Genomic DNA, 22,639 nt, shown 5'->3' with positions numbered 1-22,639 from the left:
GCTATTAAGATGCTAAAACGGTTTTGACGAATTTCATTGGCTGCATCATTGATACGCTGCAGCAATTCCTCACGGGTATCGACTTCGGTGGCGTAAACTTTTTGATTTAGATATCCCCAGAAAAAGAAGTCCAGCGGGGTTAGGTCGGGAGAACGCGGCGGCCAAGCTACCGGTCCGTGCCTCCCTATCCACCGTCCAGCGAAATTTTCGTTTAGGAAATTTAGAACATTGCGACCACTATGTGCCGGGGCTCCATCGTGTTGAAAAAACATGTTACGTCGTAAATTTAGAGGCAGATCATCGAGAATTTGGGGAAGATTTTCTTGAAGTAAGTTTAAATAAAGATTTGAATTGAGACGTTGTGGAATTTCAATAGGTCCAATCAGAGTGTCGTGAATTATTCCCGCCCATAAATTTATGGAAAACCGTTGCTGGAAGTTTGTTCTCCGAACAACATGTGGGTTCTCTTCTTCCCAATAATGAGAATTATGAAAATTTAATTTTCCATTTCGGGTAAAAGTAGCTTCGTCACACCACAAAATTTTGGAAGCTTGCTCGTTGTCCAGCGACAAAATCCAGCGACAAAATTGCATACGTGGCGCAAAATCTTCTGGTATCAAGCCATGTACACGTCGATAGTGATAGGCATGTAGACCTTGTCGCTTTAATATTCTTCCAACCTGAAATGTTAGTAGCACATCTAATCAATTCTGTTAAGGAAATCTTTAAGATATGTAGTACCGTTGGCCGAGGAACATTTATTTGCCTTGAAATGTTCCGTATGCTAGTCGTAGGATCTTGTTCAATAGCGTCAAGGACCTCCGCTTCCCTATTAATCCTGGGACGTCCTTGACCCGGTGCCTTTCGAAAAGTGGCGGTTGCAGCTAAGTTGCGGAATACCGTAGGGAATGTCCTCCTTGATGGCAGCCTTCGGTTTGGAAACCTTCTCCCGTACTCGCGTTCTGCCGCTGCAGCATTACCATCGCAAAAGCCATAAATAAATATCATATCAACTAACTCTTGTCCCGTAAACTCTTCCATTTTTTTCGCTTAGAACTATTAAATTGGCAATCGGGTTGACAATACTTTGACATAAGAATACCTTGATAATTTTGTTTAAATTACTATGAAATTGACCAAAGTGGGATTAATTCAAGAGCGATTTTCTCAGAAACCGTTAAAGATAACGATTTGAAACAAGAGTACCTTTTTAACGTAAAACAGTTCGGGAAAACGGAATTTGCTGTCCAATTTGTTAAAAAGTCAAAGATGAAAAAGTTACACACGCAAAGTACCAAGGGCCCCCCCGTACCCACCCCAATGGACCTTGTGGAAATAAATGGATTAGTCCATCAAATTGCTCATCAAAATTTAGCTGTGTATACCAAATTTCATTCATTTATCACAACGCGATTGAGAGATATTGCAAAAAAATGATTTCCATTCCTCCCTCTTCAATGGGTCCCTGTGCCCTTAGGAAGCATTTCCGGACCCATGTTCATATGAACTTTTTTACTTAGTTTTGATCATATAATCGGCCTGTTTAGGGTTGGCAGCTAATTATGAGACACCCTGTATATTTGTTTTTCGAAAAGACACAGACAAGACAACATAAGGTGCACTACCTTCCACTATCAAAATTACCTGAAGAAAATTATACCAAGTCAACAATTTTTTACGTTAAATTTTGAAAATGTACAGGTAAAACCGACAAAACTTTTTAAATTCAAATGGGACACCCTGATTTTTTGCACCATATTATAGAAAGTAAAATTCACCAATTTCCAAGCATTGTAGGGGTTGCAGTTTTGATTTTTTCAGTTACTTGCGGTTTTGAAAGACAAATATCGGTACTATCATTCAGTATTCTACAAGTTTCAAGCATTTTAAATTTATTTTATATCCATGGAACATTCACATACAATCAGAATTATTAGCCGAATTTCTGTGATTGCAACTGAAACAGAGCATTGATTAATAAAATTATTTCGGTTGGTTTTCTTAGAATTTTTCTCTAATTTTTAATGCTGTCGTGATAGTTTTTAAAGAATAACATACCTAAATAATTTCAAATAAATAATAATAAAACAATTTTGATTGCTTTACATTTCATTGTTTTCTTAATGAAAGGATAATTATTTTTAAATTTTCAATATCTAGCGTGAAAAATAGGATACTAGTATAATTTTCTTCAGGTAATTTTGATAGTGAAAGGTAGTGCATCTTATGTCCTTTACGTGTTCCGAAAAACAAGTGAAAACTTCCAGTATGAAGAAAAATATACCTACGGAATTTTCGAAACGCTTGCATCTGTCAAAATTCTTATAAAATATCGTTTATCTCGAAAACGGTTAGATTTAGTTACAAGGAAGCTTTAACATTTTTGACTTATTTTCAATTTACGTTGTCGATAATGCAATAATATATAGGATGTTCCATTTAAAATAAGCAAGTAGATTGCGATTTCCGGTATAACCGGAAGTGCTACAATAATGATATTATTTTATTTAAAGAGAAAACTTGAAAGCCTAAAATTTTCAAAATTGAAATCGAAGTACTCCCTGGAATATTCTAATGGGCCGTCACCGTAAGACAACCTGTATATGACTCCAATATTGGGCCCATATCTTGTGCTACTTTGGAAACAACTGAAGAACAGTTATTTACACCATAAAGAAGGTAAGTATTATTTACCAGTAGAGGACGATTTTGCGCCCGAGCGGAGCGAGGGCTGGCAATAGAGTCCGAGACTGGAAATTACACTTAACTGCTGCGTGGTGTATAACATTTTATCTGCTCCCACGGTTCTTTATGGTTCATGAAATAAAGATTAGGTTTTATTTTTTGACATTTCTTAATCAATTCATTTTGACATTATTGAAATCTTGGTTGTTTGGATTTTGTCGTTTCTAAGGTGTTTATAAACAAAGCTACATGAAAGATGCACTTTTGCTGGTTTTGAATTATTACATATTTCTAAATGAGTGATTTTCAAATAGAAAGTGCAGCAAATGTTGCCTGCGAATTTGTATTGCCCGAGAAGTCGAAAGTGCGCTACGGACGAGCATACAGACATTTCAAAGAATTATGTCAGAACAAAAATACTGGTGTTTCTGAAATTTCACTGCTACCATATTTTATGGAGATATCAAGAACTTTAAAGTCACCGGCGAGTTTGTGGAGTGAATACTCAATGATTAAGTCTACTATTTTCATAGAGGAGAACGTGTGTATATCAAAATACCGCAATCTGAGAGCATTTTTGAAACGTAAGAATGGCGGCTATACACCTGAAAAGTCAAACGTTTTTACAAGAGAACAAGTCAACGATTTTCTCGTTCAGGCACCCGATAATACATATTTGCTAATGAATGTAGTGACGGTTAAGCATTGCAAGAGCATGCCGTTCTGATGAGTTATGGAGACTTACTTGGGACGTCAATTTCAAAAATTTCGATAACATTATTGTAGTTACAATACCAGATTCTAAAAATAGTAACGTACGTTTACAATTACTTTTCGTCTGTGTTCTGTTTCTCACCTAGAAATTCTCAAGAAATATATCAAGATTAGATTGGAAATTAAAACTAAAATTTCAATCTTTTTTATGCGCCTAACAAGCAGGTAGATGTTACAACCAATCAGAATACCAATTCTATGATTCCTAATAAGATTGCACAGTTTTTGAAACTAGAACATCCTGAAACATATACAGGTCAGTCACTCCGAAAAACATCGGCAACGTTANTAATGAAAGGATAATTATTTTTAAATTTTCAAAATCTAGCGTGAAAAATAGGATACAGTATAATTTTCTTCAGGTAATTTTGACATTATTGAAATCTTGGTTGTTTGGATTTTGTCGTTTCTAAGGTGTTTATAAACAAAGCTACATAAAAGATGCACTTTTGCTGGTTTTGAATTATTACATATTTCTAAATGAGTGATTTTCAAATAGAAAGTGCAGCAAATGTTGCCTGCGAATTTTTATTGCCCGAGAAGTCGAAAGTGCGCTACGGACGAGTATATAGAAATTTCAATGAATGGTGCCAGAACAAAAATACTGGTGTTTCTGAAATATCACTGCTAGCATATTTCATGGAGATATCAAGAACTTTAAAGTCACCGGCGAGTTTGTGGAGTGAATACTCAATGATTAAGTAATTATTTTAATAGAGGAGAACGTGTGTATATCAAAATACCGCAAGCTGAGAGCATTTTTTAAACGTAAGAATGGCGGCTATACACCTAAAAAGTCAAACGTTTTTACAAGAGAACAAGTCAACGATTTTCTCGTTCAGGCACCCGATAATACATATTTGCTAATGAATGTAGTGACGGTTTTAAGCATTGCAGGAGCATGCCGTACTGATGAGTTATGTAAACTTAATTTGGACGTCATTTTCAAAAATTTCGATGACATTATTGTAGTTACAATACCAGATTCTAAAAATAGTAACGTACGTTTACAATTACTTCTCGTCTGTGTTCTGTTTCTCACCTAGAAATTCTCAAGAAATATATCAAGATTAGATTGGAAATTAAAACTAAAATTTCAATCTTTTTTATGCGCCATCAATCAAGTAGATGTTACAACCAACCAATTCTATGATTCCTAATAAGATTGCACAGTTTTTGAAACTAGAACATCCTGAAACATATACAGGTCAGTCATTCCGAAAAACATCGGCAACGTTACTGGCTAATGCAGAAGTTGACGTATTAGCAATGAAAGGACATGGTGGGTGGAAATCATCCACAATTGCAGAAAGTTATGTTGCTGACAGTTTATGTAACAAAAATGAAATAGCCAATAGGATTTTTTACAATGCCACTTCAACTCCATGTTCTAGTAGTATGTACGTCGCATCATGGATCAGTCAGATAATATTGGGCCTTCGGTGACTGAAATGGAGCGGTCAAATCATTTTGAGGAAAATGTGACAATTAGTAAACGCAAAGGGAATAATTATTCACATTTCTACTGTAAAATCCACTTACCTTCTTAAAAACAATGTATTAATAGTTTATTTACTATAGTGGGAGCAAATAAAATCTATTTTTCCTATAATTTATATATAATTTTAAACATAATTCAAAAAAATGTTACGCGCAATTTTATTTTCAAATGTTACTTTCTCTCAGATTTACATCCTACGTTTATATTTTTTGTTATATTTAATATACGCTCTTCGAAAAGCCTACCTTTTTATATTTAAGTAAAGATTACCGCTATGACAAAGGTTTTTTCAGGTTATTTCCAGTTTTTTATGCTTAACAATAACGCGGAATGTTAATTGTTTTATATTAAGTTAATTTAAGCTTTACACAGCTTAAGGTTATCATGTAGATATTCTTTCTCGGTAATTTAATAATAATTAACATCGATACTGATTGCTTTATTGTCATTTTTTCATAGGTTTAAGTAATCGATGAGGCATGAAAACTTATCGTTTTAGTTGGTAATTTTGTGAATTTATATTTCCGAACATGATTCCTTGTTGCTCGATATAGCTATTGCGAATTACTGACAAAAAATGTATATAGCCTATCATCAATTTTGGACACAATTATTATTTTTTGCACATCCTTGCGGTGATTCAGAACATACGTATTTCTGTATAAGCTTCACTTTCACTTTTGTTGAAAATAACGACAATTTTCGGAACTATTTTTTAATAGCTGCTTTAAAGGGACAAAACGTCGCTTGGTGTAAACAGGGCTTCAGAGAAATATTTGACGATTTCATTTTATTATAGTACATATATGGAAGATTGGCAACTATGTATATAGTTTTTCTGACCCATAACATGTCATTAGTAATTCACCTTTCTCATTTTAGTTTTGGAAAGGGGGATTTCCAGCGTACGTCAATACGAACAACAACAACGTACGTGCAGTGCAACAAGTGGTACTCACTTGTAAAGTAATATTTAAATTCCTCGAAAGTAGAACAAGGATATATAGGTTTAAGAAGGTGGGCCTTACATAAATTTATTAAAAGTTGCAAATTGTTACTCTGTAAGTATTTTAACAAAACATTTTGTTTTATCAAATAAATCCAATGACGAGAGTATACCCGATTANTTTTATATTTAAGTAAAGATTACCGCTATGACAAAGGTTTTTTCAGGTTATTTCCAGTTTTTTATGCTTAACAATAACGCGGAATGTTAATTGTTTTATATTAAGTTAATTTAAGCTTTACACAGCTTAAGGTTATCATGTAGATATTCTTTCTCGGTAATTTAATAATAATTAACATCGATACTGATTGCTTTATTGTCATTTTTTCATAGGTTTAAGTAATCGATGAGGCATGAAAACTTATCGTTTTAGTTGGTAATTTTGTGAATTTATATTTCCGAACATGATTCCTTGTTGCTCGATATAGCTATTGCGAATTACTGACAAAAAATGTATATAGCCTATCATCAATTTTGGACACAATTATTATTTTTTGCACATCCTTGCGGTGATTCAGAACATACGTATTTCTGTATAAGCTTCACTTTCACTTTTGTTGAAAATAACGACAATTTTCGGAACTATTTTTTAATAGCTGCTTTAAAGGGACAAAACGTCGCTTGGTGTAAACAGGGCTTCAGAGAAATATTTGACGATTTCATTTTATTATAGTACATATATGGAAGATTGGCAACTATGTATATAGTTTTTCTGACCCATAACATGTCATTAGTAATTCACCTTTCTCATTTTAGTTTTGGAAAGGGGGATTTCCAGCGTACGTCAATACGAACAACAACAACGTACGTGCAGTGCAACAAGTGGTACTCACTTGTAAAGTAATATTTAAATTCCTCGAAAGTAGAACAAGGATATATAGGTTTAAGAAGGTGGGCCTTACATAAATTTATTAAAAGTTGCAAATTGTTACTCTGTAAGTATTTTAACAAAACATTTTGTTTTATCAAATAAATCCAATGACGAGAGTATACCCGATTACATAACTTGCACGATAAGCTATCTAAATTAGATTATTTCTGTATTCATTTTAAAGAAGTTATGATTACGAGTGTCAGCTGTCCTTAACCTGAATTAATTTATTTACCTGATTTTTCAAATCCAGTGACCTCTTGAAAACAAAATATAACGTCAACAGGGAATAGCCTCCTTGAGCAGGCAGCCAGCAATACACGACATTGTATTGAGTATTGTCTATCGCAGAAATACGTTTAATATAATATGAAGAATAATTATCATTTGGTACTTAATAACACAGGGTGTTTTCCAAAACACATTTATTAAATAAAATTAAATATACAATATGTACAGTAAACTGACGATTTTTACACATTTTTATTACAAAATATAAAGATCTGGTTAAACTGTTCTGGCAACAATTTCATTTAAATAACCTATTTAAGTACCTAAATCGCTACGGCGAAAGCTGGTCTACATTTCATTAAACTATTCTAAATGCCTACTATTATATGTACAAAAAGAGTCTATGAAGCTTTTTAAAATGTACACTAAATAAATACACATAAAATAAATAATTTTTTTGTTAAAAGCATAAAGAAAGGGTAAGGAATGAATTTGTGCGATACAATGATATGTCTTTGAAGTTTTTTCTCAGCGGAATTTGAACATTAATATCCTTAATTGAAGGGCCATGTGAAAATACATTATTCTTTAAGAGATCTCTACAGCTAATAGGCAACCAGCAATACATTTTTATAGATTTTGTTGCACAGTTTGTCTAAATATGAATCAATGCACAAGTAACAGACTCTCCTCCATTCTAACGCAGATTTTCTATAAAATGGAGTTAGTTTGAAACTCAAATTGTTGTAAAGAAATGTGTAATTTGCCGCATTTGAACAAACGATCGTAAATTACAAATCTCTTAACACCAAAATATTATGAGTTTTCAAACTAAGTCCAAATCTGCGTTAAAATGAGGTTAGTCTTTTATTTGTGCATTAATTCATATTTAGACAAACTGTGTAATAAAATCTATAAAAATGTACTGCTGGTTACCTATTTGCTTAGATCTTAACGTCAATCAATCAATTAATCAGTGATTTCCATTTTATAGAATCAGAACAAGGAACTAATATCAAACTAAAGTCTCACGTTTTGCTAGAAAATCATGTAAAATATTCATAAAAATATACAGGGTGATTTTCAAATAAAAACGATTTTAATGCATTTTATCTTTCACGAAAACGTAAAATGTTCCTCAAAGTTCATCAGTAAAAATTGTGTGGTTTCCAAGAACCTTAACATATTTCTGATTTTCCAAATACAAGAAATCAGTCCTGTCATGTCAGAATTAAAGCTTATTACACTAATCATGGTCAGCATACAAGTGTGCGTTTTGGTATTTTTCTTCCGACGGCATGTTACGTCCCAAATAGCACAAGTCACCCCTAGGATATCCAGTTAATGTCCTATTCACGTTGTATATCCTGGGACATCCACCGTACTGTCTTTGAGACATATGCTTTCTTATTTACCAAGTATCTTATTTTACGACATATCTATGGAGGATGTCCCATTATTAGTTTGGTAACATATATACTTTTTGGGATATTTCTGGGATGTCATAAATTTTGAAAGCAAATTTTATATTGTATAAAAAATTGTAATTAAATAATTTTATTGTTCAATTTAATTACACTTAATACGTAAATGAATATATGTCGCCCAGAGGATAACCTTCATAATACTACAGACATCCTCAAATTGAAGAAGTTAACATATAGTTCAAACTAAATGTTCCAGAGACATACAGTGGGATATCTTAAGCGTATCCTGATTTGTAAGATATAACCTGTATCTACACCAATGTTCAGACATCATCAGACTGTTCTAGGGATAGCATATAGTTTAAACCATATGTCCCTGGGATATGCAAGATATCTTCGGATGTCTGCCACGATATTCAGGACACCAGATAGTAGGTAACCGAAGAATATCTTTAGATTGGTTCTGTGCTATTTGGGATACGTCTTTGGTCACCTCACCGTTCTTGAAATTCCAAACATGCGCTCCGAAATGTCATGAGTTGCTTAAAATCCAAAACTGTAAGACCTAACCTAACCTTAAACTCTCCTCCACATCTATCAACGTAATAAGTTACTTTAAAAATGCTACAGTAAAACCTAAGCACAGTCTTGTAGTTCTACGAAAACCGTCCCTCCCCGAAACCTATCTGTTGACGGTGGAAAAGTTAAATTTGTTGCTGTTCGTGAAGTTCTGCCATTCGTCGCGGGTGAACAGCGGCGTGGCCCCCACTATCCTCGACCTGGGGTCGAACTCCCTGGCGGAGGCCTCGTTGTCGTTGTTCTTATTGGACAGGTACTGCCTCTGGTGCCGGATGTGCCTGCTGGAAGTTCCCAGCAGTCCCGGCAGCGCCGCCAGCCTTTCCCGCCGCTCCTTTTCCTCCAGCTGTTCGGCCAGCTCGAACCTCTTGTGCAGGTTGCAGGCGTGGATGCGCAGATGGGCGTCGTGGGGTGGCAGGGTGTAGTTTTCGGGGAACTCCAGAGTGCAGATGTCTATGGTTGGTAGCAGGTGTACATCACTATAAACGGTTGACGTTGAATTTCTTCCAAATAGCTTATTAATGCCGTGAAGTTCGTTTGTTTTCCTAGCGGCGTCAATGATGATGGTGGGTATTGGCTTGGGCGTGGCTGCAATGGAAGAGCGAGGTTAAGTTTCCACATCTAGAAGACAGAAGCCGATTGGAAGATGTAAACTGTAGGGTTTAGCCTCCAAGATCAACCAGTTGTGGTGGACATGGAAAGATGACCACCACGTGGTGTTGCTGTCCCTTGGAGATGGTTTTGTGGCTTTAACCTACCTTTACGTCTTCCAAATGACTTTTTTATTTCTGCACATGCTGTTTTATCAGAACTAAAACATGTGTTTAAAATTACTTTAAACGCCATTGCTTCAATAAATCAGTACACCTTTCAGTTCTGTGAAAGCAATTGGACTGAAACTTGTTAAGGAAAAGAAAACAAACGATAACGTGGGATTAATTCGATCATGGAACATCAAAAATCCATGCAATCATGTTTATTAATCTGTTAGTTTAAACCAATACGCTCAAAAAAATAGGGGCCACGCAGAGTATAACGTTTTCATAACGCATTGAATTAGTATATCAACTCTGTCGCAGCCCGACTGAGGATTAATAATGTTAATACACACTCACACGTTCCAACCATGCAAGATGCTCCTTTGAAGTATTTGTCCGCCCTCAGGAGGTTGTCGTCTTGGTCCTCCACCAGTACTCCCAGTCCTAGGTTCCTGCCTTTGGTCCAAGCTTTGGCCGCTGGTTTGACGCTCAGCTCCACCCATCTAGAGTGCTCCGGGATGACCTTGCTATCGGCCAAACGTCGCCTAACTGCAAGAAACAAATTAATTTAGAAGTCTAGTCGTCAGTTTAGGCTTCTGGATACTGGAGCTAAGGAGCTTCCACGCGGAGAAAACTTATTTCGTTTCAAGCAAATACATCCTCCTAACAAATCTAAGCAAAAAGCAGAAGACGAAATCTGTCTTTCGAAAAACATCCCAAATGGATAAATCTAGACAAGTATCGGGTTGTCATTAACCTAGCACATGTACAACAGGATGATGGCGCTACAAATATCTTTGCCAATGGTCTCAATTTCGCCAAAGCATCCAGGATAACTCCCTGGAAACCACGTGTCGATATTTTCTTGAAGAAGCCGTGAAAGAAGTAAAGGCTGAGGCACCACACGCTTTACAAACGCCAGACCTCCAAAACCGAGTTTGTTAAGGAAAGAAATCCAAGGCGTTAAAGAACTGAGGGAAAATGAAAAAACATACTCCCGGTAACTGTCATCTTGGACATAACAGAATATATATGCATAGCGGATAACATATATAGAATCCAGTGTATAAGAAGATTCGAAACAACCTAATCGAAAAAGTGGCTCAAGAACACTCCAATTTTATGTCCTTCCAAAGATCCACAGTCAACCAAACGCACGTCTCTGACCAATAGGGGGTGCAATTCGATCAGTCACTGATAGACACTGAAGACAAAGATAGATATACCATGTCCAAAAGCTGGAGATTTTATCGACAAGTTTAAGCGATCGAACTAGGTCCAGATTAGATTCTGGTGAGTTTTGACGTGACGTCGTTATTTACAAAATTTCCAATTAAAAAAGCTCTGGAAGAACTTCATCGAAGGTTTATTGCAGAGGACAAGGATTAGAATTTAGTAAACTTGGGAAGTATACACCCAATGGATCTTCTTCATCTTTAGGAATCAGTATTAGGTACGAATTGAAGAAGCAGCTATGAGTAAATATCTGCATGAAAATCTCCGAGAAGTAGTTCTGGAGTCAACAACTGTTGAAAAGTGTTGACTCAGATATGTAGGTGGTACATTTGTTGTCTTGTCCATGGATGTAACAACATAGAAAGACTCCTGAACCACACCAACAGAATAGATCCAGACATCAGCAAAATAAAAAGGTATTGTAACGTTCTTGTCAGTATAAAACCAGGCAACATCCTGGAGAACTTAATTTAGTTTCATTTGAAGAAGAAAGCGATATGTCTCTCAAAACGTTAAGAATCCTAAACCGACGCAACTAGCTATTATTCAATCATTGTGTCTTACCTCGCCTCTTCTTCAAAGATTTGGTGTACCAGTAGATGGACACCCTCAGAAGCCTTTCGTCCTCGGTAGAGTTCAAGTTGTCACAGTCTCCATCCCTAGAATTGAACTGAGTACCGTTGTCTGGCAGCCTGTACAACCTCAAGGTGGCTGTGGCGATGTTGGCGTTCTTGTCGTTGGAGATATAGTCGAAGTTGAAGTTGAAGAACAGGTTCATAACGTGGTCGTCCTTCCAGGCGTCCTGATCCGTGTTCACTGGAAGTTCACCTGCAGAAAACCCTTCATTAAACTATTTCTCTGAGGCAATAGTAAACACCAATCACCGTTTTGTTAACTCGCCCTTCTATAAACTAATTTATGTACTTACAAGAGGGATAGAAGCTGCGTATCTTCTCCGTTATCTCATCGTTGTACAGATTGGAAGAATTGAGGAATTGCGGCATGATCTCGGATATGTTTATAGACATCAACCTGGAGTCGTTGTGTTTTGGCATGGAGAAGTTGCCCCTGCCCAGGTGGTCCATGAGGTTCTTCTTCAGGAACAAGATGAAATTCTCCTTAGTCCTGTGGAGTATTGTGATAGATCAAGACAATTAAAGTCAGGGTTTGGAACAACCATGCAATGTTATGTTATAATTTGATTATTAGGGTGTTCAGAGATGGAAAAAACTTTGTTTAGGGGTTATTTTTGTGGTTACTGTTTTATAAAAGTTTAGTGAACTCAATTGAACTGAAATGGGGCAAAAATTATCCCCCTGTCCCTTTCTTTTAGGAACAACAGTTACGCTAGAGTCATATCAATTTCAAATCCGATGCCCGGAGTTTTCCCACGCCGAATTCCGGGTCGTGAGGTATTTATTCCACGCCTATGAGAAATAAGAATTGTAGCGGAATGCATAGACAATAATTTTCAGAATACGATTTTTTCGCAGGCGACTCAGACCGACGACTATGCAGTCCGGACTTGTTTGCTCGGTGGGACTTGCACCTTTACTTTCTCATTCTAATGTCTAGGTCTAGTGCAGTCCGACGCTAAGGCGGCCCGTACACCACGCGACTTCTCCGCCAAGAACTATGCGACAATCGAAGTAAGTTTCTGCAGAGATTAATTGTATTGGTTGTAGATAGCACGGTACAAAGATGATTTGGAAAATAGTAGTATAAATTCAGGAACTGATAGGACATCGTATTTTGTTTTTTGGATAGTTGCTAACGACCTCCAGCAAATGGTCAAACACTAACACCCTGAAAAAAATTCTTAAACGAAATTGTTTTTTTTGGGAAAATTTGATGAAAATGTGAGTTAAAGTCTTTGACGACTTCGAAAACAATAGACGATAGGCCAAAATGGACTTATTTTTTCAACCTTTAAATGTATGGAATTTTTTTTTTTACAAAACATCCTGTATAAAAACAATTGAATTGATTGAAAGAGGACTGTAATTGCGAAATTAGTTTAGTACAAATAGGATATTTTACAAGAGAGTTAAAATATTTTTGTTTATTTTTAATTTAACTGCAAAATTTTTCAAAATCAATTTGAGTTTGTCATAAAAACTTTCATTACTCTTTTGGCTAAAGTATGATATCTAGCGACATAACTATCAACTTCTGCAGAAAGATTACTGCTATTATTGCAATGTGGACTCAAAATTAACTTACTGGATTTTGACGCTCTTGATCATTAAATATTCGAGTAAATCTTTCTTTTTCAAAATTGGAACTATATGATATGTCCCTTAACTGTGTATTTAGTGTTGACTTCTCACTTTGACCCCTGTTATCATATTTTTTACTTTTGTTTACGAGGTTATATTGGATATACCCAAAATATTGCCAAAATTTCTAAAAAAAGAGTCCAAAAATTAATTTTCTTACATATTTTTATCGAATAAAAAAATCTAAAACGCTCATTGCGATTCTATGCATCATCCGGGGACAATTTACTGCCACAGAATTGGACCGTACCGACTTCGAGTTTCCCGCGTCGTGTGCGGACCGCCTAACGTCGGGCTCAACTTCCGCGTTTATTATTATAGTCAAGTTTCGACTTATAACAAATCTGTTATTAGTAATTAAACAACTGCATATACGGTTTTTTATTATCTCTGTCTAGACTGGATAGGTGTAATGACCTTTCCAGTAATGTCAGAGGTGTACTGGTTCATAAGAATTGTACAGGGTGATCCGCGCAAGGCGTACGGACGCTCATTTTCACATACGCATTTTAACAAGGAAATCTATCACCGATACCGACGATTTTCGGGTCAAATAATGGGTCCGTTTTGTAAAATTAAAGCTGAGGATGAGGGCATTGCGGTCTGATGAAACGTCGTCTGGTACATCACATAATAAAAAATGTAAAAACGTTTTCTACAATATTTTATTGCAGTTTTACTGTAAATAGTGAATACTTTTGTTACATACGAAATTATTAAAGGCATTTTCTTGGGCACGTTAATTTTGTATTTTAATTTTTTTCGACCCATTCTTGAAGAACGTTTTAGGAAGATTCAATTATAGTATTTTATTTGAACTTCTGGACATAAAAAATAAATAGTTATTTGTTTAATTAGGCGTAAATTACAAGATTTAATGCCGCCGCTGGTATTTTTTCATAATTTTTTCTCCGATCAATTTTAATTTTATCATAATAGCAAACAAAGCTATTTATTTTATATTATTAAAATTGTATGATACTTCTTTCATCGATAATAATCATTTCATCAGGTCGTCTGTGGATGCTATGAGACGAGCGTTATTAGGTAAATAACTTACGTAATCGCCATATTGTTCCTACTTAAATCCATAAAAGTACCTAACTATTATTTGAGATTGAGTAATTCGCATTAACTCACCGCCAGAAATTATTGAATCAGCGAAGAAAATAGGGTGTAATTTATTACCAGAAAAATCGAAAAAGATATATCGGCAAACATATCAAAATTTTTTTGATTACCATTCTGAGAATAACATTATGTCTTTTTCAGAAAATGTACTGTTGGTAAATTTTTCTCAATTAAGCAAAAGTATGAAATCTTCTTCATTATGGTCAACATATGTACCATTTAACAACGGTATTATAAGTATAAATACAATTGCTTCCCCTTTAATAGAAATTCTATACCGTTTCTGTCATCCCTCAGTTTGGCTTACCTTGTATATAAAATGTTTCTATTGATTTATTTATTCCGTTTTTTGTTTAAATTTAACTTAATTGTCTTTTAGTGGTAAATTAAACCAAAGTGAAATTTAAAAATTGTCTTTTAACGACACTAACAAGTGACCGTTCACTTTAAAAGAACCATCCTGTATGTAAAAATGTGTATATCAGAGTTATGCAATGTCGGTCTTCATGCATTTCGTGTTGTTCGCCTGTTATATTATAAATAGCATCAACATTTGTTAAACGAAAAACTTGACTAATAAAATAATAAGACGATACGTCCGATTCAGGGCCGGCAACTTTTCTATTGTATTTTTTTGTTCGCGTCTTTATTTTTGGCGCCTAATCAATCACGTATAAAAGAATAACAATGTTATTTCGTGGAGCTGAAAGCTGTGTTTCATTTTAACATAAGTGTGTAGGGATATCTCATGTTTTTTTTACGTAATTATTGATTGTAAATAATTAAACAAACTTGATTTTGTGCCTTTGTTGTGACTTTTAACTGCGCCACTGGTCGATGACGTCCGTTTTACATATACAATATTTTTTATGAATTAAGTTTTTAACAATCTGCGTACTTGCAGTAATCCGCCAAATAATTTCGTCATCCAAACGATAGCCCGTAGATCCTGAAGATCTTCTTACCTACTGATTTTCAAGGTGATCATTTTTCTCCTAAACCTATTACCGCGACAAATACCTATTTATATAGCTGATCGTCTGTCAGGGAGGAAAGTCGTAATAATGAGCTGTAATGGGTAATTCTTCTTTGAAACGTTTAGTTGGATACGCTGCTTGGTTCTTGAAATACCAACTATGGGAAAGTGAGAGGATCGTTTCTGTCTTCATATTCAAAAGTTCATATCGAGTTCGTTAAAAATCCAACGCAGGAGAAATTAGACTTTTCAAAGAATATCGCACCCTTTTCGATACGCCCCTGGCGAAGATATTCTAAATTGGCAAATTGGTCCCATGGCGATCTTGTCTACGTGCAGTGAGAATAGCAAAATAAATGCAAATTAACAAAAGAAATATATGACATGTGTACAGGATGTAACAATGAAAAGGGGTCATACTTATACGGATACTTTTTTTAGTTTCCAGAACCACATAAATTTCTTCTGAAAATTCAATTTTTTCCAACCTTTTTTCGTAATTTTGCCGGTCTAGCGCCATGTTGTCATATCACATCAGATGGATTGACCTCAACTAGGTCAATGTCAAAAGTCACTGACATTGAGATTCATAAACTAAGAACAAGGATTTAAAAATAATTTCTATTAAAAACTTGAAATGATTTGAAAAAATATTATCGTAGTTTCATTTTCTGCCACTCTCTTAGTTTCATATACAGATAATAATGGGCTTTGTCATAAAAACTTATTTCGAAATCTCAATCGTTTTCGAGATACAGGGTGTTAATAATTAAAAAAAAAATCATTTACTGTAAATATCTTCTGAAATAATAGAGGTATTTGAACTAAATTTGGCGTACGTTATATTGGGTTGAGTTTCTATAAAATGTTGTATAAGTCTTTCCGAAGTCAGTTGAACATGTATAAAAACGCCTAGCAACAAAATTTCATAGGCGTCCCTAAAAAAGTTTTCTGCTAAAGGTAAAAAATTATAATAATTTATATATAATGTGTAGAACATTTCTATTGTATGTTCATTTGGCAACAACATATTTTAATTATTTATGTCATCAAACAATTTTATTATATTGATGGTAAATTTCGTTTTGTTCCGTTTCAAAAGGTCTCCAAAATTCCATGCTGTAATAATATTAGTAAATAAAATCTTATTTCTCCTTTTCGCAATTGTAACATTAATGATTAATAGAAGATAGAAGGTGCCTATAATAAATTAAAATTGCCTGAATTACACCAAATTCCGCATTGCTGCACTGCACTGCTAGGCAATTTATGAGCTACTTGTCAACAGCTGAGATTTATTGCCTAGTCGCCCAGTTCGGCTGTCTGTGTACGCCGTTTGCCCGCGCGCGCATTCTTCAACTGGGCGTATACATTTCTACCACCTCAACGTTTCGTTCGACCAGACCTGTATATGCTGCGTCAGCGACCGAATNATTTATAAACTGCGTTATTATTACCAGAACGTTTTGGCATCGCATCCTCTCATTCCTTATCACTGTCTAATAAGACACACGAAATCTGGAATCGGTAAGTTGAATAGTTTACAAATTATGGCCTTATAAACAAATTAACTAATTATTATTAGTCTGGAGTATCTGGACGATCCCTAGTATCTTCCACAATCGCACTGATTTTTTTCATGGTAGATTTTATAATAATACATAGAAATCTATAATTTTTTTTAAATTTCAAGTTTGTAACCTGGAAAGTTTTTTTATTTTTTAACCTTAGTTTCAAAATGAAATATACGATGCACGCGTTTGATATAGTTATATATTATTGTATATTCGGAAAGCTTATGAAAAGAGCTTTAAGTTAAAAAAAAAATAGTCAAGATTCGTTGAGAAACAACGGAGTTACAGACTGTCAAATTTGACGGCCTATTGTTAAACAAATTAGGTTGGTAGCGGCAAAAAAATACTGTCATAACCGGCAACCCAAGTACTTTCCCAGATAAAAATATTTTATTTGTGGAAGTATGTTAAGTGCATAAAAAATATTGTCAAAAGTGGATCACTTGATTTTTCGGCGAGCCGTGGCGCGGCGGAAGGATGGGGAAGCGAACNCAAAAAAAAATACTGTCATAACCGGCAACCCAAGTACTTTCCCAGATAAAAATATTTTATTTGTGGAAGTATGTTAAGTGCATAAAAAATATTGTCAAAAGTGGATCACTTGATTTTTCGGCGAGCCGTGGCGCGGCGGAAGGATGGGAAAGCGAACGACAACGAGTCCGAAGAAAATGACGATAATATAATAATAGTCCTGCCGTTAAAAAAGCGAAATTAGCTTGAAAATAATATATTTGACAGTCTGTAACTCCGTTGTTTTTCAACGAATCTTGACGATTTTCATTTAACTTAAAGCTCTTTTCATAAGCTTTCCGAATATGTAATAATATATAACAATACGACGCGCGTGCATCGTATATTTAATTTTGCAACTATGGCAAAAAAATATAAAAAATTCCAGGTTGCAAATTTGAAATTTAAAAAAAAATGATAGATTTCAATGTATTATTATAAAATCTACCATGAAAAAAATCAGTGCGATTGTGGAAGATCCTCGGTATCGTCCAGTTAATTTGTTTATAAGGCCATAACTTGTAAACTATTCAACTTACCGATTCCAGATTTCGTGTGAGTTATTAGACAGTGATAAGGAATGAGAGGATGCGATGCCAAAACGTTCTGGTAATAATAACGCAGTTTAAAAATGTTTAATTCAAAAGTCATAAATACACTTCTGTTTAAACTTTTCATCTAATCAATATTTTTTGGCCCTTGAAGGCTAGTTTTGTAGGTCTTTTGAAGACGAAAAAAAGTACTTTACTGTTTTCTCGGGGAAATGAACGGAAAAAAGTTATAAGCGAAAAACGTGAATTTACGTAAACTTTGTACAATTAACCAGCTTGTAACCAATCTTGCCCCCATTTTTATGGCTGTGGAAACTAATATGTTATTGTAGATAATATTTAGCATCTGATAAATTCAGCTTGCCGAAACAAAAAGTCGCGTCCAACTCTATATCTCCTGGCCTATTTAACTAGAATTTTGACGTTACTTTACGATTTTTTAACACCGCTATAACTATACAGGGTGTCTCACCACGAGCTCCATAGATGGATATCTGGAAAATCGCTTGAAGGATTTTTTTGAAATTGTGGTGGTGTGATACAGGCCGTGTGGCCTACCAAGCTAAAATAATTTCAAGGTCATCGTACTTCGGTTATACCGGAAGTCGATACCAACTTTCTTATTTTAAATGGAACCCCCTGTATATTATTACAATTTTGGAAAGACCTTTAATTTTTAAGTTGTAAACATATAGCACACTTAGGATTGACCGTTTTCGAGATATTTTGTNTAGTCGCCCAGTTCGGCTGTCTGTGTACGCCGTTTGCCCGCGCGCGCATTCTTCAACTGGGCGTATACATTTCTACCACCTCAACGTTTCGTTCGACCAGACCTGTATATGCTGCGTCAGCGACCGAACCTGGTACATACTGCCAACCTCTTGGTTCGGAAAGACTATAATATAAAGACTTTTGAGCAACCAGTGACGGAGATATGGGAAACTCATTGGACTATTTTATAAAAAAAATAGTACGGTCCTGTGCAAAATAATAATTGATTATATTTTATGAAAAAGTATGTCAATGGAAACAAAATATGCCGCTTATATTTTGTCGATGGGTATCTGTTTCTATTTTACAGTAAATTGGATTTTTAATTTAAATAAAAAATAAAGTAGCATCTTTCGAATTAATAATATTATTATTTGATTATTGCCAGAACTTCAAGAGAATCATTAAATTTCCAAGCAAAAGTCAACTTATTAGGTTTTCTTCAATTTCGTGAGCAAGGACTTTATTTGATGCTAGACCTTTAGTCTTAAGGAGAAATATGTGGTTGCAACTAGATGGGGCTCCTGCTCATTCTGGTAGGGTAATTGAAAAGTGGTTAAATGTCAGCTACCCTAACAGATGGATTTCAAACAGAGTCCTATTCCATGGCCAGCGAGAGCACCAGATCTTAACCCCCTTGACTTCTCCATATGGAGCATAATTAAAAATCATGTGTATGAAGTCCAAATAAAAGGGACGAGAACTGCATTTGACCAATTAAAAGAAGTTAGGGTTCACCCTGTCTTCTACACGGCATATACTGAGGCAAATTGTGCCCATTTTCAACTTCTATTATGAAATGTACTCAATACTTTAGTAGCGGCAATAATCATATATTAGTTAGTCAATCTGTTGTTAATTTAATTTTTAGCATGGAATTATTGTAATTTTGTTATTAACCTTTTAGTTAAATTTTCGTGTACCTATTCCATCTTTTGTTGTTTCCTACATTTATATTTACTTTAAATTTTATTTAATAAAATAGTGTTATTCACTCAAAAAAATTTACTGCCGATAATTGATTATTCTCTTGAAGTTCTTGTAATAATCAAATAGTATTATTATTATTCGAAGGATGCTAACTTATTTTTTATTTAAATTAGTTTATGAAATTAGCCGAAATATTTCTAATAGAAATTTAAAAAATCCATTAGCGTACAGTATCTGGCTAATTTGAAAGGAAACAGAGAAATCCAATTTGCCGCAAAACAGAGACAGATATAGGCAAAATGTAAGAGGTATTTTTGTTCTCATTGACATACTTTTTCAGAAAATATAATCAATTATTATTTTACAGGACCGTACTATTTTTTTTTTTTGATAAAATAGTCGAATGAGTTTCTCATATTTCCGTCACAGGTTGCGCAAAAGTCTTGACATTACACTGTTTTATGGAAACACTCGATATAACGTACACCAAATTTAAGTCAAGTACCTCTATTATTTCAGAAGATATTTACAGTAAATTAATTTTTTTATAATTATTAACACCCTGTATCTCGAAAACGGTTCAGATTTCTAAATAAGTTTATATGACAAAGTACCATTATTTTTCGTTGTACTATCTGCTCCCAAAGTCTCATAGATTAAAACTGAGAGACCCTGTATACAGTGTGGCTACGATTTAGGTGATACAGGCCTATAATTCAGGTGTTAATTGACGAATCCTTTTGAAATTTTAACCACTTATGCAGACCAATGGGGTGCACATTTGAGGATCATTAAACTTACATATATCCATAAGTGTGCGTTAGGGGAAATTAAAAGGGGATCAATTTTTCGGTATTTTTTATTAGCGAATAAAATACGAAAATGCTGATGCCTTAGTCTTAATCAGTATCATCGAAAATATATCCACGGCAAGTTTCATCCATACAAGGTTGTACAGAAAATTCATTTAATACAAAAAATAACATTACATCTTGTATCCACACAGTAATGCAAAATGCAGTGATCCATGCCAAATGATTTTGTTTAAATGAAATGACATTTATAATTTTTAGTTGTTTTGACATAACACGTCAACAAGATTGTTATTAAAACTCTGTGTTTAAAAATAATTTATTGCGAAAAAACATCAGTGATGGCAGAAATTATGTCAGTTGCTGACAAAATTGAAATAATAAGAATTTCTGGAGAAAATGTTACATCGCGTGAAGCTGCAAGAATTTTTAATCACCGCCATCCCAACCGAACAGTAAGTTACAGTACAGTAGCACGAATTAACAAAATATTTAATCAGACTGGTAGTGTATCACATGTAAGACCAAAAGAATACCGACGAGCAAACTTACACGAAAATAGGATTTTAGATGCTTTCCGAAATAATCCACGACTAAGCATACGACATGCGGCATTGAATTTGAATTTAAACAAAGAGACCATAAGAATGTGTCTAAAAAAGAATAAACTGAAGCCCTTTAAACCAAAAATTCACACACTCTTTTAGAAGAAGACAATTTAAGGAGGCTAGACTATGCTGTCTGGGTGCAAGCAGAATTTCTGAACGACAGAGATTTAAAAAAAAAAATAATTTTTAGCGATGAAGCTACTTTTCCTACAAATGGTGTTGTATCAACGCAGAACTCTCGATATGGGGAAAGAGACAATCCCAGGTGGATAATAAATGTTAAGAATCAGCATGTTTATAAGGTGAATGTTTGGTGCGCGATTTTTAATGATCGAATTATCGGACCCTTTTTTATAGAAACTTGAAATGCCCAAAATTTTTACGTTTTTTCGAAACGGAATTTACTGATGGTTTGACAATCTGCCGCTAGATGCTAGACAGAATTTATATTTTATGTTAGACGGTGCTCCTGCTCATAGTTCGCGAATAATTAGAAACTGGCTGAATACTAATTTTCCGTTAAAGTGGATAGGTTCTCGTAGCCCGCTGCAGGACTGGCCAGCCAGGTCTCCTGATCTTACACCAATTGATTTTTATTTTTGGGGTACAGTTAAAAATAAAGTTTACATCAATCGTCCACAAAACACAGAAGACTTAAAACGACGAATAAGAGAGGTATGCCGAAACATTTCTCGTGAACAACTGCGAAAAGTAAATCGTCATATAAGAAAGGTAACAGAATAATGTATAAGGAGAGATGGCGGCTACATTGAAGTTAAGAAAATAAACTGAGTTTTGTTATACCTATTTTTTTTTGTTATCCAGTCTGTATTAGCTTATTTACATTTTAGTCCAAGCATTCTGTCACGGATTAATGTTAAATTTGCAGAAATTATTACCTGGACAAAAAAAATATGACCGTATAGAAAATTAAATTTTAAATTGAGTTTCTTGTTCTTTAAACTCGATCCAATATGGCGAACATGGTTAAAAAAAATCGCAAAGTTGAAAAAAACGGTTTTTCTAAAATAACTAAAAAAATATAGCACGGATTGAAAAATTTTAAATGAGAAAGTTGTTGGTTTTAAAAAGATCTATCGACTGATTTTTTGAAAGTATACATTGCTTTGTTACTTTTCGAGATATATCGAAAAAACCGTTAAAAATCTTCTCTTTTCTCTTCTTCTATAACTCGTTTACATTTACGTGCCCATATTTGCTATTTACTGCAAGCATAGCCCGCGGCAAGCCAAAAAAGTACATTTTTGAAAAATTTAAAAATATTAATTATTTTTCGAGATATATCGATTTTTTGAAAAAAAGGCGCTCTCGAAAATTGGCTAGATCTTCTCAGCGGATAGCCCTACAGTAACGATTTTTAGTTTATTTTCTTCGTAAAGAGTTATATTATCATGCTGTTAAAAAATGTTGA

General features: G+C 34.5%; 1 protein-coding gene across 1 annotated transcript in view; it reads right to left on the bottom strand.

The window, feature by feature from the left end:
* Nucleotides 1–8,963: 8,963 nt before the first annotated feature.
* LOC108903742 overlaps nucleotides 8,964–22,639 on the bottom strand; it is a 53,610-nt gene continuing 39,934 nt past the window's right edge. Inside the window, exons 3-6 of the mRNA XM_018706028.2 lie at nucleotides 11,994–12,190; nucleotides 11,630–11,893; nucleotides 10,187–10,378; nucleotides 8,964–9,659 (exon numbers count right to left, since the gene is read on the bottom strand). Coding sequence (XP_018561544.1) covers nucleotides 9,178–9,659; nucleotides 10,187–10,378; nucleotides 11,630–11,893; nucleotides 11,994–12,190 — 1,135 coding nt within the window. The 3' untranslated portion in view covers nucleotides 8,964–9,177. The remainder of the gene's footprint in view (nucleotides 9,660–10,186; nucleotides 10,379–11,629; nucleotides 11,894–11,993; nucleotides 12,191–22,639) is intronic.

This window comes from Anoplophora glabripennis, unplaced genomic scaffold (genome assembly GCF_000390285.2).
Source record: "Anoplophora glabripennis isolate ALB-LARVAE unplaced genomic scaffold, Agla_2.0 scaffold169, whole genome shotgun sequence".
Lineage (NCBI taxonomy): Eukaryota > Metazoa > Arthropoda > Insecta > Coleoptera > Cerambycidae > Anoplophora > Anoplophora glabripennis.
The sequence above is the reverse complement of the archived record's forward strand: the minus strand, read 5'-3'. Positions and strand labels throughout refer to the sequence as shown.